Source organism: Hyperolius riggenbachi, chromosome 7, assembly GCF_040937935.1.
Source record: "Hyperolius riggenbachi isolate aHypRig1 chromosome 7, aHypRig1.pri, whole genome shotgun sequence".
NCBI lineage: Eukaryota > Metazoa > Chordata > Amphibia > Anura > Hyperoliidae > Hyperolius > Hyperolius riggenbachi.
In genome coordinates this window covers 146,954,958-146,969,808 of record NC_090652.1, presented here as the reverse complement: position 1 = coordinate 146,969,808, position 14,851 = coordinate 146,954,958, and the positions used below count along the sequence as shown (strand labels likewise).

The following is a 14,851-nucleotide window of genomic DNA, read 5'->3' as shown; positions in this document are numbered from 1 at the left end:
CAGGAAGCTTCCATCTTTCTCACGCTGGATGTCAATTCCAAGATAATATGTCACTTCTCCTAGGTCTTTTGTTTCAAAATGCTTGTTGAGTACTCCTGTTAATTTTCCAATTTCATTGTTGTTTTTGTGAGCAATGACCAGCTCCGTGGGCTGGTCAGGTCTGGGTTCATCTATACATTTCCACGTACCTTCTCTTATAAGCAGCATTTTCATCTTGAATTTCCAGGACTGGTAGTTCTGATTTGATAGATTTGCGATGGAGAACTTTGCTGAGGGGATGCTGGCAGCCATTTCTGCTGTTTGTCTTTCTGGTGCTGTCTCCTGCACTCAATTGCTGTAGCTTGCTGTATCTTGTTATATCCTGGGCTTCTGTAGCATGTGCTGGATTTCTGTAGCATGACCTGGTCATTGCTCACAAAAACAACAATGAAATTGGAAAATTAACAGGAGTACTCAACAAGCATTTTGAAACAAAAGACCTAGGAGAAGTGACATATTATCTTGGAATTGACATCCAGCGTGAGAAAGATGGAAGCTTCCTGTTAAACCAGAGTGCAAAAATTGAGTCTATTCTTCAGCAATTCAACATGACAGAGGCCAAAGGAACAAGCACACCTATGGATACAGCCTATCCAAAGTTAGAAGGAGAAGATGATCTTCTCACATCTAATGAACAGTACAGACAAGCAGTGGGGGCACTTCTCTACATTGCAACCACTACACGTCCAGACATTGCAGCTGCCATGTCTCTTCTTTGCAGACGAGTTGATAAACCACGTGAAAGAGACTGGAATGCAATTAAAAGAGTTATGAGATATCTGAAACAGACAAAAGGCTTAAGTTTGAAACTGTCAGCGAGTGGTGACTTAAACCTCATGGGATATGTGGACTCTGATTGGGCAGGTGACCACAACACATGCAAGTCCACCAGTGGTTACTTATTAAAATTGGGAAACAGTCCTATATCTTGGTCCAGTAAGAAACAAACGTCAGTGGCACTGTCTTCTAGTGGCCATGCAGTATACTAGTCATACAGTAGTTGTTGCATATACAATACATTCCTTGTATGCTAACACTAGGTTAAATTGCTCCAAGGGCAAGTGTTGGAACATTTGCCCCATCCACCCCTTCCCAGTTGCCAGATGACCCCTGCACAGTATAGGCAGCCAGAGTGCCACCTGCATCTGAAGTTTGGTATGCCTAAGCAGAAATATTTTCAAGCATACCACAAATCTGCATTTAATGTTGCCACATCCCACAGATAAAAATGAATGACCTTCCTAGTGGCCTTCCTACTCTTTGCATGCAGCAAGAAACAAACACAAAAACTCAGTCCAAATCTATGGAGATAATGATTAATGCAAACAAAAGAATGCTGCTAATAGTAGAACACAATACAATAAAATGTTTCTAAAAAAAGCCATCGAGCAACTGCCCTCAGTGCCCTGAGACAACATTGAAATCAGGTGCTGTGACACTACTGAGAAGTACAGCAGACATAGTCAGCAGAAGGTTTGTGGCACAGGACATAATCACAGGAGAGCATCTTGTCTGACCAGACATCTACCGTACCTGATCTCCATTTACCTACACAGCTCCCCACAGTAATCTTGAGAGTTATCTCAGCTGATGAAGTCCATGTGAACCAGCCTTACTCACCATCCAGGCTGGTATGAGGCACATGCGATCCTTGCTCCTCTTTGGCTCCTGGACTCCATCAGTTGCAGGACACCAGTCATCACTGACACTGCTGTTGCGGCAGCCATGTGATGACTGGCGCTTTGCAGCTATGGAAATAGGACACTGAAGAGAAAGCCAGATCGAGTGTGACTCATCTTGGCTTGGATGGTAAGATAATCATCACTCAGCTGCATTCTCCAACCTCTACGCCTACTGCTCCTCGCTCCAGCACTGTGCCCCAGGTAGTGACCCGCATCGTCCTCCCCAATAAACATCTTTGTGCCAACCCCCGGCGAGGCAGAAATTTAGATCTAACTAATGTAAGTTAATTCACATATAACCAAGGAATATTATTATTAAAAAAGTATTTATATAGCGCCGTCATCTTCCGCAGGGCTGTACAGAGTATATTGTATTGCCCCTTAACTGTCCCTCAGAGGTGCTCACATCTTAATCCCTACCATAGTCATATGTCTATGTATGTACTGTATTGTGTACTGTATGTTTTGTAGTCTACGGCCAATCTAGTGGGAAGCCAATTAACACGGGGAGAACATACAAACTCTGTGCAGATAGAGCCATGGATGGGATTCAAACCGGCGACCCAGTGCTGAAGGGTGAGAGTGCTAACCACTACACCACCATGGATGTACTGTACAATAGTTCAGAGCTACAATAAGAGTTTTCTCTAAAATGTACGTTTTTTCAATCTTACGGCCTGTAAATTCCATGCTTAAAAAAATACAAAATACAGTGAAACCACCATTATCTCATCATTTCATATGTCCCCTCGGGTATCCTTTATGCTATAAATAGGCCTAGCTAAAAAAACGTACTATACACCACTTGATATACTGTACATACCATAAACTCTGTATTAATTATGAAATAAAGTAATCAAAAACAAATTAAGACAAAAAGACAGACTTAAAGAAGATCTGTAGTGAATTTACAGCACATTAAAATAAACATATTACTGTTTCTCCCATTATTCCCCCTCTTCATTTTTCCTATTTTCGCCACTCCCCACTGCCAATAAATAACTTAATCAATAAAATATAATTTTTACACCTTTGGGCAAGATGGCTGCAATGTAAAGTGCTTGCGGGTCAGGACCCATTCTCCCTGTACTACTGTGCACAAGAGATGAGCTGAGCTGAAGCCACATGAGGCAGATCTCCCTCCCCTGCTGTCTGGAGCTGGCAGAAAGGTCAGGGATGACTCATCAGATGATGTGCAGCAGGGGGGATAGGCTGAGAGGAGGGAGGAACAGCTGCTGTATTGTCTGCCTCTTCCTGCAGCACAATAATATTCGTCTAACTAGACGAATAATTAGAAAGGAGCAGGAGAGAGTCAGCAGAGCGGTTTCTACTGGAGACAGGGAAAAAAAATTTAGTACTTAAGAAAGGAACATATCTATTCATTTAAAGAGACACTGAAGCGAGACTAAATCTCGCTTCAGGTCTTATATATAGCAGGGGCACGTGTGCCCCTGCTAAAACGCCGCTATCCCGCGGCTTAACGGGGGTCCCTTCACCCCCAACCCACCCCCCGCAAACCTGGGTCGGAAAAAGGTCGCTGGAGCTGATCTTCCTGGAGGCAGGGCTAACGGCTGCAGCCCTGCCTCCAGTCGCGTCTATCAGACGCGCATCGCCGCCTCTCCCCCGCCCCTCTCAGTGAAGGAAGACTGAGAGGGGCGGGGGAGAGGCGGAGGTACGCGTCTGACAGACGCGCATGGGGCAGGGCTGCGGCGGTTAGCCCTGCCCCAACCAGGAAGCGCTCCCCCGCTGCTCGGAGGGGGTTTGGGGGGACAGGGACCCCCGTTAAGCCGCGCTATAGCGGCGTTTTAGCAGGGGCACGCATGCCCCTGCTAGCTATGAGGTCTGAAGCGAGATCTATTCTCGCTTCAGACTCTCTTTAAATTGCATTTTGAAAAAGGGCCACAGAACCCCTTTAACTTCATGTAAAAGATGTTTATTACTCTATAAAGTAGTGTAAAAGTAGCTTTATGCATACTGCAAGGCCAGGATTTTGTTTTCTGGTTGCTTGAAACTTCTGGATAACTGAATTCTGGATAACATTGTTTTACTGTATACTGACAGCTAGGTATATGAGCTAAAAACGTCAATTCGCTTCTGACTTGTAGTCACAGAGCTAATCAACTTTTTTAGTGGTGCTCTGAGAAATATACGGTAATAGATAAATTACAGTTCCTTTGAGTAGTCATTTTTAAAACCATTGCACTAAAATAATATATCATCAATGGCATACAAAGAGAACTTTCAGCAGTCCCGCTACAGCCTGAACTCAGGAGATTCCTGGGCTGTACGCCAGGACTGGCAGCAGACAGGGTACACGCAGGAAGAGACTGAGGCTGCCTGCGTCTGGGGGATGCATGTAATAGAAGGGTGAAGGAAAAGGTTGTTATCACAGTTCCAGGGAAAGTTTGTAGAACAGCTGGTTAAAGGGAACACAAGGACACTGCTACTATCATATGCACAGCAGGACTTCAGAGAGAAAACAACTGTCACATCAGTGGCACATCACTAAAGACTCACCAATGACACTCCAGCTGTTTCTCCTGTTTTTGATTTATAATTGTGAGTACAAATATGGTACTGTCATTTAATGTGCATGCACATTGTGAATACAGCTATGGTTCTGTTGTTCAAAAGTACAATTGTGAGTACAGTGAGTTTAATATAAGTGCTATTATTTCATACAGATAGAAGTTTGCTAAAATAGATTATGATTATTATCCTTGAAGTGACTTGTACTGGTGATTTACATCTGGAAATTCCATAAGTAGCTCAATATTCCACTCTTTCATTGTTATTGAGAATAGTAAAGTACATATAATACGCAATGCAAAGTTATACAAATCTCTGCAGTATCAAGGTACTTCTGAGATTTTGTAAATTGCCGTTTTGAAGAATAGTATGGAATGATGCCCATTGGCCTCACACACTGCCTTATTTAGAGCATATCTTCTCTTTTAAATTGTAATTCTGTACTTTTTTCTTTTGTATCAGGTAGCCTTTTTTATTATTTGTTATTTATATAATATATCTTTTTATAGGTAGTCCTTTTTTTCTAGAGCTTTGTAAACACATGTAGTGGATGAAGGAGGGCCCTCTGTTCCAGAGGTACAGAGTGCAGTCACAACCTCTACATCCTCTATTGCTGTGCCTATGTTTGTAAATAAAGTTTGACATGTCTAAGGAAACAGTAACACTTCTTATTTTGTTTTGGTTTTTTTTTGTAATAACAGCCAACCTAGGTCTCAAGTAAACCTTCAGCTATGGATATGGAAGAAATGAAATCAAGGATAGCAGTATTGAACTTTAAAGCAAACGTGAAGTGAAAAAAACAAAACTTATGATATAATGAATTGTTTGTTTAGGACAGATAACGATTAGAACACTAGTAGCAAAGAAAAGAGTCTCATATTTTTATTTTCGATGATATAGCTTTCTTAAAACATTGCATCATTCTGTCATATTTGCAGTTGCAGTTTAGAAACCACACTTTGTATTTTAAGCTATAAAACAGAGCAGAATTAATGACGCTTTGAACTTTTCCTGCACTAAAACCTTATCTCAAGCAGTCTTTCCCTGTTTCTTGGCTGTTTAAGTGCTTCAGAAAGCAGGTCTGTATTTTTTTAACTCTTCCTGTACTGGACTTTTGTTGTTGCTACTAATGTTCTATTTCTTAGATGTACTGAACATACAACGCATTATTTATCTTATAAGTTTATTTTTACTTCAGGTTTGCTTTAACTACTGAATAACAGATCTCTACACTGATACTATATATATTAGCTGGTAAAATAAACATTCCCATGTTTCAAATATTTTTTTTTTGTATTGTAAGTCAAAGTAACCATTCAATTCATCTTAAAAGGTTTGGAGATCTAGCTTTTAGGAAAGATTGCTATAATCGTGGGGTTTTTTGGGACATCCCGTTTTGTAGGATTGTTGTCTAGGCTGCTGCTATAGAATCAGTAACAGCTTTCTTTCCAACATTTGTTGTTAAAATATGTTGATCAATGTACACTGCATATTAGGAATTATATTAACAATATGTTTGTATATTAACCAACCTGTGGCAGCACACAGTACAACACAAAGCCAAGCACATCCAACCTAACCTGAAATAAAGTATTCTTGAATAGTATGATTCTTGGTTTAATGTTTGCTTTGTATAACCTTTAGGGCCATTTAGATATCATAAAACATATCATAGCTATGCTTTCCAAAGTATATACCGTAGTAGAGAGGATTTGTTCAGGTTCTAAGCTCCGGTATATCCTTATAGGGAAGTGTATTACTGCACATAAGCTTTTGGCATTACTGTGTTAAGTTTTGAAAAAAGCAACACATCATCTTCAAATTATTTCTTTTTTGGGTGCCTCATTTTGTCCTTTTTTTGCACAGTCTGTGCCTTCAACTGGCTGAACAGCCTCTTCTTTGGTCTCAATGCTTTCCAGTTTTCTTCCACTTTGTCGGGACCCTTTTCCACTGGCTGCAATCCACTTCAAAAAGAGTATCGCAGCCATTTTGCCAATCCCCAGAGCACTGCGATAACATGTAAATCATGGTGCTCATTTCCCCCCTACCGTGATTCATTTTTTGCTGAATTGTAATCGCCGGCCGGCGCAATTCTCATCTCAATTGTGCTACGTTCACGGCGGCTACACAGGCAATCGCAGCTACTGGAAAAAAGAGCTTGCACAATTGCAAGTGCAAGTTATTTTAGCTTGCGATCGCGCTTGCTAGTGGAAGAGGTCCCTTAGAGCGCATTTACAGTACACAATACATGCACAAAATGCGATTTCATGCATGCATTTTCGCTATGTCCAGCATGCATGGCAGGGTGCGTTATAGCGCAGACATCGACCACTAAAGGATGCTAGATCCTCATGAGAAATCATGTGTGCTGCGTGATAAAATGACCTCTGATGTGTTACATCGCAACATGCAGTAACATGAAAGTCAATAGATTTTCATGTTACCATGCGGATCGCACACTATAGGATGGCACCACACATAGGGCTTGATTCACTAAGACAAATAGCATACCTTATTAGAGTTAACGCGCCTTATAAGAGTTAACACGCCTCATCAGAGTAGATTTGCGAGCAATACGAACGTATGCCTGCTAATTGGCAATGACAAGAGCTCCACCCATCCTGCCCTGAGCCGAATAGTCCCAATAGGCTGCCTTTCAAGTTTCCTGTCAAGTGACAGGCAGCCTATTGGGCCAGTCAAAGTGCGGGGGGTAATGTCCTTTAAAAGGAAGGTTCAGGCAAGACCTAATAAAAATAAAAATACAAATCCTCTTACCTGGGGCTTCCTCCAGCCCGTGGCAGCCAGGTACGTGCCCTTGCCGTGGCTCCGCAGGCTCCCGGTCCTCTCCGGCGGCTGACCCGACCTGGCCAGGCCGGCTGCCAGGTCGGGCTTCTTCTGCACTCCAACGTGCGCCTCACGGCGGCGCGCTGATGTCATCGGACGTCCTCCGGGCTGTACTGCGCAGGCGCAGTAGTTCTGCGCCTGCGCAGTACAGCCCGGAGGACGTTCGATGACGTCAGCGCGCCCCCGTGAGGCGGAGATGCTGTGTGGGGACTGACTTAGTCTTGGGGCAGGCAGCCAGTCACACGGTGTGCAGGCAGAGATGCTGTGTGCGGGGACTGACTTAGTCTTCGGGCGGGCAGTAGCCCTCCGGGATCCATGCCTCATTCATTTTGATAAAGATAAACATACATATATCCAGGCACATCGCCTCTAGTTAGGACATTAAATAAATTATTAGGGAAAGGGAAGTGCTGAAGGGGGTGTGGCTAGAAACAGAAAAAATCAATTAACCCTTCGCACACTCACATGCAAATGTTCAACAAATGCATTCACAGATTTACTCGTCCAGGCACAACTGTTATCCCTACAGCTAAATTAAAAGCCAGGGTTTTAGTTCACAGAAGAATGCATTCTTATGCTTAGTCACCTATACTGCGCAGAAGTACCCAGGTAAACATAGGTGTCCTAACTCTGGCCCTGTAACATGCATAGTGCAGACATGCAAACACAATCATTGCATCAAACCTATCAATGGATTAGGAGCAAACATCCTAACTTCCTCTCCTGGGAAAGACAGTGCATCTTACCAATCGCACAAGGGAGCTAACATTATGTGTCCATGTGCACCATGCGCATACACCAGCATAAGCTGTCTGCATGCTGACAAACATACAGGGGAAGGGGGAGTGCACCGAATTGGACCCTAGCCACAGGGGTCAATGATAAGAATAAACATACATATATCCAGGCACATCGCCTCTAGTTAGGACATTAAATAAATTATTAGGGAAAGGGAGGTGCTGAAGGGGGTGTGGCTAGAAACAGAAAAAATCAATCAACCCTTCGCACACTCACATGCAAATGTTCAAACAAATGCATTCACAGATTTACTCGTCCAGGCACAACTGTTATCCCTACAGCTAAATTAAAAGCCAGGGTTTTAGTTCACAGAAGAATGCATTCTTATGCTTTGTCACCTATACTGCGCAGAAGTACCCAGGTAAACATAGGTGTCCTAACTCTGGCCCTGTAACATGCATAGTGCAGACATGCAAACACAATCATTGCATCAAACCTATCAATGGATTAGGAGCACACATCCTAACTTCCTCTCCTGGGAAAGACAGTGCATCTTACCAATCGCACAAGGGAGCTAACATTATGTGTCCACTGTCCATGTGCACCATGCGCATACACCAGCATAATGCTGATTTTTTCTGTCTCTAGCCACACCCCCTTCTGCACCTCCCTTTCCCTAATAATTTATTTAATGTCTTAACTAGAGGCGATGTGCCTGGATATATGTATGTTTATTCTTATCATTGACCCCTGTGGCTAGGGTCCAATTCGGTGCACTCCCCCTTCCCCTGTATGTTTGTCAGCATGCAGACAACTTATGCTGGTGTATGCTCATGGTGCACATGGACACATAATGTTAGCTCCCTTGTGCGATTGGTAAGATGCACTGTCTTTCCCAGGAGAGGAAGTTAGGATGTGTGCTCCTAATCCATTGATAGGTTTGATGCAATGATTGTGTTTGCATGTCTGCACTATGCATGTTACAGGGCCAGAGTTAGGACACCTATGTTTACCTGGGTACTTCTGCGCAGTATAGGTGACTAAGCATAAGAATGCATTCTTCTGTGAACTAAAACCCTGGCTTTTAATTTAGCTGTAGGGATAACAGTTGTGCCTGGACGAGTAAATCTGTGAATGCATTTGTTTGAACAGTTGCATGTGAGTGTGCGAAGGGTTAATTGATTTTTTCTGTTTCTAGCCACACCCCCTTCAGCACCTCCCTTTCCCTAATAATTTATTTAATGTCCTAACTAGAGGCGATGTGCCTGGATATATGTATGTTTATTCTTATCATTGACCCCTGTGGCTAGGGTCCAATTCGGTTCACTCCCCCTTCCCCTGTATGTTTGTCAGCATGCAGACAGCTTATGCTGGTGTATGCGCATGGTGCACATGGACACATAATGTTAGCTCCCTTGTGCGATTGGTAAGATGCACTGTCTTTCCCAGGAGAGGAAGTTAGGATGTGTGCTCCTAATCCATTGATAGGTTTGATGCAATGATTGTGTTTGCATGTCTGCACTATGCATGTTACAGGGCCAGAGTTAGGACACCTATGTTTACCTGGGTACTTCTGCGCAGTATAGGTGACTAAGCATAAGAATGCATTCTTCTGTGAACTAAAACCCTGGCTTTTAATTTAGCTGTAGGGATAACAGTTGTGCCTGGACGAGTAAATCTGTGAATGCATTTGTTTGAACATTTGCATGTGAGTGTGCGAAGGGTTAATTGATTTTTTCTGTTTCTAGCCACACCCCCTTCAGCACCTCCCTTTCCCTAATAATTTATCTAATGTCCTAACTAGAGGCGATGTGCCTGGATATATGTATGTTTATTCTTATCATTGACCCCTGTGGCTAGGGTCCAATTCGGTGCACTCCCCCTTCCCCTGTATGTTTGTCAGCATGCAGACAGCTTATGCTGGTGTATGCGCATGGTGCACATGGACACATAATGTTAGCTCCCTTGTGCGATTGGTAAGATGCACTGTCTTTCCCAGGAGAGGAAGTTAGGATGTGTGCTCCTAATCCATTGATAGGTTTGATGCAATGATTGTGTTTGCATGTCTGCACTATGCATGTTACAGGGCCAGAGTTAGGACACCTATGTTTACCTGGGTACTTCTGCGCAGTATAGGTGACTAAGCATAAGAATGCATTCTTCTGTGAACTTAAAACCCTGGCTTTTAATTTAGCTGTAGGGATAACAGTTGTGCCTGGACGAGTAAATCTGTGAATGCATTTGTTTGAACATTTGCATGTGAGTGTGCGAAGGGTTAATTGATTTTTTCTGTTTCTAGCCACACCCCCTTCAGCACCTCCCTTTCCCTAATAATTTATCTAATGTCCTAACTAGAGGCGATGTGCCTGGATATATGTATGTTTATTCTTATCATTGACCCCTGTGGCTAGGGTCCAATTCGGTGCACTCCCCCTTCCCCTGTATGTTTGTCAGCATGCAGACAGCTTATGCTGGTGTATGCGCATGGTGCACATGGACACATAATGTTAGCTCCCTTGTGCGATTGGTAAGATGCACTGTCTTTCCCAGGAGAGGAAGTTAGGATGTGTGCTCCTAATCCATTGATAGGTTTGATGCAATGATTGTGTTTGCATGTCTGCACTATGCATGTTACAGGGCCAGAGTTAGGACACCTATGTTTACCTGGGTACTTCTGCGCAGTATAGGTGACTAAGCATAAGAATGCATTCTTCTGTGAACTAAAACCCTGGCTTTTAATTTAGCTGTAGGGATAACAGTTGTGCCTGGACGAGTAAATCTGTGAATGCATTTGTTTGAACATTTGCATGTGAGTGTGCGAAGGGTTAATTGATTTTTTCATTTTGATAAAGGTGAGGTACTGAACACTTTTGTGACTTAGGCAACTTCTCTTCTCAGTGACAATGCCTCCAGCTGCACTGAAGGTTCTTTCTGACAGGACGCTTGAGGCAGGACAAGACAGAAGTTGGATGACAAATTGGGACAGCTCTGGCCACAGGTCAAGCCTGCGCACCCAGTAGTCCAAAGGTTCATCACTGCTCACAGTGTCTACATCCACACTTAAGGCCAGGTAGTCGGCTACCTGCCGGTCCAGGCATTGGTGGAGGGTGGATCCAGAAGGGCTAAGGCGAGGCGTTGGACTAAAGAATGTCCTCATGTCCAACATCACCATGAGATCGCCAGGGCGTCCTGTCCTTGCCTGCGTGGACACGGGAGAAGGATTACTGGCAGTGGTACCTTTATTGTGTTGTGCTGTGACATTACCCTTATACGCATTGTAAAGCATTCTTGCCAGCTTGTTCTGCATGTGCTGCATCCTTTCTGCCTTCAGGTGAGTTGGTAACATGTCCGCCACTTTGTGCCTATACCAAGGGTCTAGTAGCGTGGCCACCCAGTACAGGTCATTCCCCTTGAGTTTTTTTATACGGGGGTAGCTCAACAGGCTGGACAGCATGAAAGATGCCAGCTGCACAAAGTTGGATCCAGATGTACTATCCATCTTCTCTTGCTCTTCCTCAGTGACGTCAGGTAAGGCCTCCTCCTCCCCCCAGCCACGAACAATACCACGGGAACGTTGAGCAGCACAAGCCCCCTGCGACGCCTGCTGCGGTTGTTCTTCTGCCGCCGCCTGCTCCTCCTCCACAGAAACACCTTCCTCATCATCCGAGTCTGACTCCTCTTCCCCACAGACTCTTCCTCCTCCTCCCCCCTCTGTGCTGCCTCAGGTGTTGAGGAAACATCTGGTTCTGATGCAAATTGCTCCCACAACTGTTCCTGCCATAACTGTTTCTCTTCACGCCCCTCCACAGCTTGATCCACCACTCTACGCACGGAACGCTCCAGGAAGTAAACGTATGGGATCAAGTCGCTGATGGTGCCTTCACTGCGACTCACCAGGTTGGTCACCTCTTCAAATGGCTGCATGAGCCTGCATACATTTCGCATCAGTTTCCAGTTGTTGGACCACAACATCACCATCTCCCCAGATTGTGTCCTTTTACTGTAATTGCACAGGTACTGGGTTGACGGCTTTCTCCTGTTCTAGCAGGCGAGAGAACATGACCAGGGTCGAATTCCAGCGAGTCGGGCTATCACATATCAAGCGTCTCACCGGCAAGTTTTTTTCTCTGATGAATGTCCGCAACACGTGCCATGGCCGTGTAAGACCGCCTGAAATGCCCACACAACTTCCTGGCCTGCTTCAGGACGTCCTCTAAGTCTGGGTACTTTGACACAAATCTTTGAATGACTAGATTCAGCACATGTGCCATGCAGGGTACATGTGTCAGCTTTCCCAAATTCAAAGCGTCACACAGCATGTTGCCGATCTCCAGCTGGTGCGGGGTCAGACACTGATCCACCTGTTTGTTAAAAGCAGCCAAGAGAGCTGCTCCAGTGTGACTCTCCGCTTTGAGGTAAGACATGTCTAAGATGGTGTGACACCGTTGTACCTGGCATGCAGCATAGGCCCTGGGGAGATGGGGCTGTGTAGCTGGAGAGGAGATCGCGGCACCAGCCAAGGAGCAGGAGGAGGATGACGACAGCGAAGAGGATGTAGCAGGCGGAGAGGAGGTGGCAGGAGGCCTGCCTGCAAGCCGTGCAGCTTTCACAAGTTGGTCCGCTGCCCAGCCACGTACTCCCTGCTTGTCAGTGGTCACCAGGTTGACCCAATGGGCTGCGTAAGTAATGTAGTGGCCCTGACCGTGCTTGGCAGACCAGGCATCCATGGTCAGGTGGATCCTTGACCCAACGCTGTGTGCCAGAAATGACACCACTTGCCTCTCCACTTCACGGTGCAGTTTGGGTATTGCCTTTTTAGAGAAATAATTGCGGCCTGGCATTTTCCACTGCGGCGTCCCAATGGCCACAAATTTACGGAAAGCCTGAGAGTCCACCAGCTTGTTTAGTAACAGCTGGCGAGCTAACAGTTCCGCCACGCCAGCTGTCAGACGCTGGGCAAGGGGGTGACTGGCAGAAATTGGCTTCTTTTGCTCAAAGATTTCCTTCACGGAAACCTGGCTGCTGTGGGCAGAGGAGCAGGAACCGCTCAAGGGCAGAGACGGAGTGGAGGAGGGTGGCTGTGAAGGTGAAAGGGAGAAAGCAGCTGAAGATGCTGCACCTAAAGGAGGAAGAGGAGAAAGAGGGTGGCTTTTCTTTTGTGTGCTGCTTTTGCTCAGGTGCTCTTCCCATTGCAGTTTGTGCCTTTTCTCCATGTGCCTTTATAAGGCACTTGTCCCTACGTGAGTGTTGGCCTTTCCACAGCTTAATTTTTGGAGGCAGAGACAACAGTTGGCATTGCTCCGATCTGAGGCAGACACATACAAATTTTTCCAAACCACTGAGCTCCCCTGGGGTGATGGCACTTTCAGCAGCTGACGTTGAAGGGCATGTTGGCTGGCTGTACATAGGTGGCAATACATGGCGCCAGACACTGCCACCAGCTGTTTCTGATGACAAGCTCCCCTGCTTCTTTCAGGAACTCGTCTCCTCCTACTCCTCTCTGACTCCCCCTCTGAACTGTCCCCTTGGTCATCTTGTCTCTTTGGAACCCATGTGGGATCCGTATCATCATAATCATCCTGCCCAGCTTTGCTTGCCTCAGACACCTCCAAAACTGCACCAACAGCAGGTACTTCATCATCCTCCTCCTCACACATTACGTCCATAGTGTCGCCTAACTCACACATTTGAAGTGGTGTAATTTGCTTAGCGCCTTCATCTTGTTGTTGCCGTAGTGGCTGTGAATCAGTGATTTCACCACCAAATAACTCCTGCGAAGTGTCAAATGCAACGGATGTGGTGCTTGTAGTAGCGCTGGTGGCTGCGGAAGATGATTTGTTCTGTGTTAAATAGTCAACCGCGTCCTGACAATCTTGGGAGTTGATGGCACGTGCCTTCTTCTGAGCACTGTACTTTGGGCCAGGGCCACATGAAATCACATCAACACGACCTCGCACAGACCTGCCGGGTGGCCTTCCTCTGGCTCTGTGTCTACCTCTTCCTCTACCTGTTTTGTCCGTTTTGTCCATATCGGGGGGGGGGGGGGGGTGAAGTGAAAGGTATGCACTGTCTTGACTAATACAATGTGCAGTCACACAGGTGCAGTTAACAGGTATGCACAGAGTGGTATATCACACTGTGTGCACTCACGTAGGTAGGTGTATATCACACTGCGTGTACTCACGAATGTAGGTGGGTGCACTCAAAACAACAGGTAGGTATATGCAGTGATGAGGTGGGTTCACTGAACACAACAGGTAGGTATATGCAGTGATGAGGTGGGTTCACTCAACACAACATATGCAGTGATGAGGTGGGTTCACTGAACACAACAGGTAGGTATATGCAGTGATGAGGTGGATGCACTCAACACAACAGGTAGGTATATTCAGTGATGAGGTGGATGCACTCAACACAACAGGTAGGTATATGCAGTAATGAGGTGGGTGCACTCAACACAACAGGTAGGTATATGCAGTACTGGGTATTACAATGTGCACCTGTCACACACACAGGTAGTCACTGAATGTGCTGGGCCTGGCTGGCAGTGGCACACACACAGTATGAATTAGCAAGGTTGTCTATGCAACTCAAGTGTCAGTGGGACACACAGAAAAAACAATTGATCACAAGAACAAGATTAGCTCTCAAAAGAGCTGTTGTGGGGTGCTATTTTAACAATAAGAAATCAGCCAGGAGCAAGCAAACAAGCCTACAAGAGCCTAACTAATCTTTCCCTATGAGAGTCTGCCAGCAGCTGTCCCTTCTCTCACTACTGCAGGCACACGAGTGAGTGTAATGGCCCGGCGGTGCCTGCCTTTTATAAGGGGGGGGGGAGTGGCTCCAGGAGTGAGTGTAGCCTGATTGGCTACAATGTGCCTGCTGACTGTGATGTAGAGGGTCAAAGTTGACCCTAATGGTGCACTATGGGGGCAAACTGAACTTCCGGAAAAGTATCACCTTAGATGGTGAACGCAAACCACCGGAAGTTCGCCGGGAACCGTTCGGGCCATCTCTAG

The 14,851-nt window shown here is 45.4% G+C and overlaps 1 protein-coding gene across 1 annotated transcript in view; it reads left to right on the top strand.

Annotated features, from left to right (window-relative positions):
- The first annotated feature begins 4,056 nt into the window (after positions 1–4,056).
- Positions 4,057–14,851, top strand: part of LOC137524637 (phospholipase A2-like) — a 52,757-nt gene continuing 41,962 nt past the window's right edge. Inside the window, exon 1 of the mRNA XM_068244743.1 lies at positions 4,057–4,280. Coding sequence (XP_068100844.1) covers positions 4,175–4,280 — 106 coding nt within the window. The 5' untranslated portion in view covers positions 4,057–4,174. The remainder of the gene's footprint in view (positions 4,281–14,851) is intronic.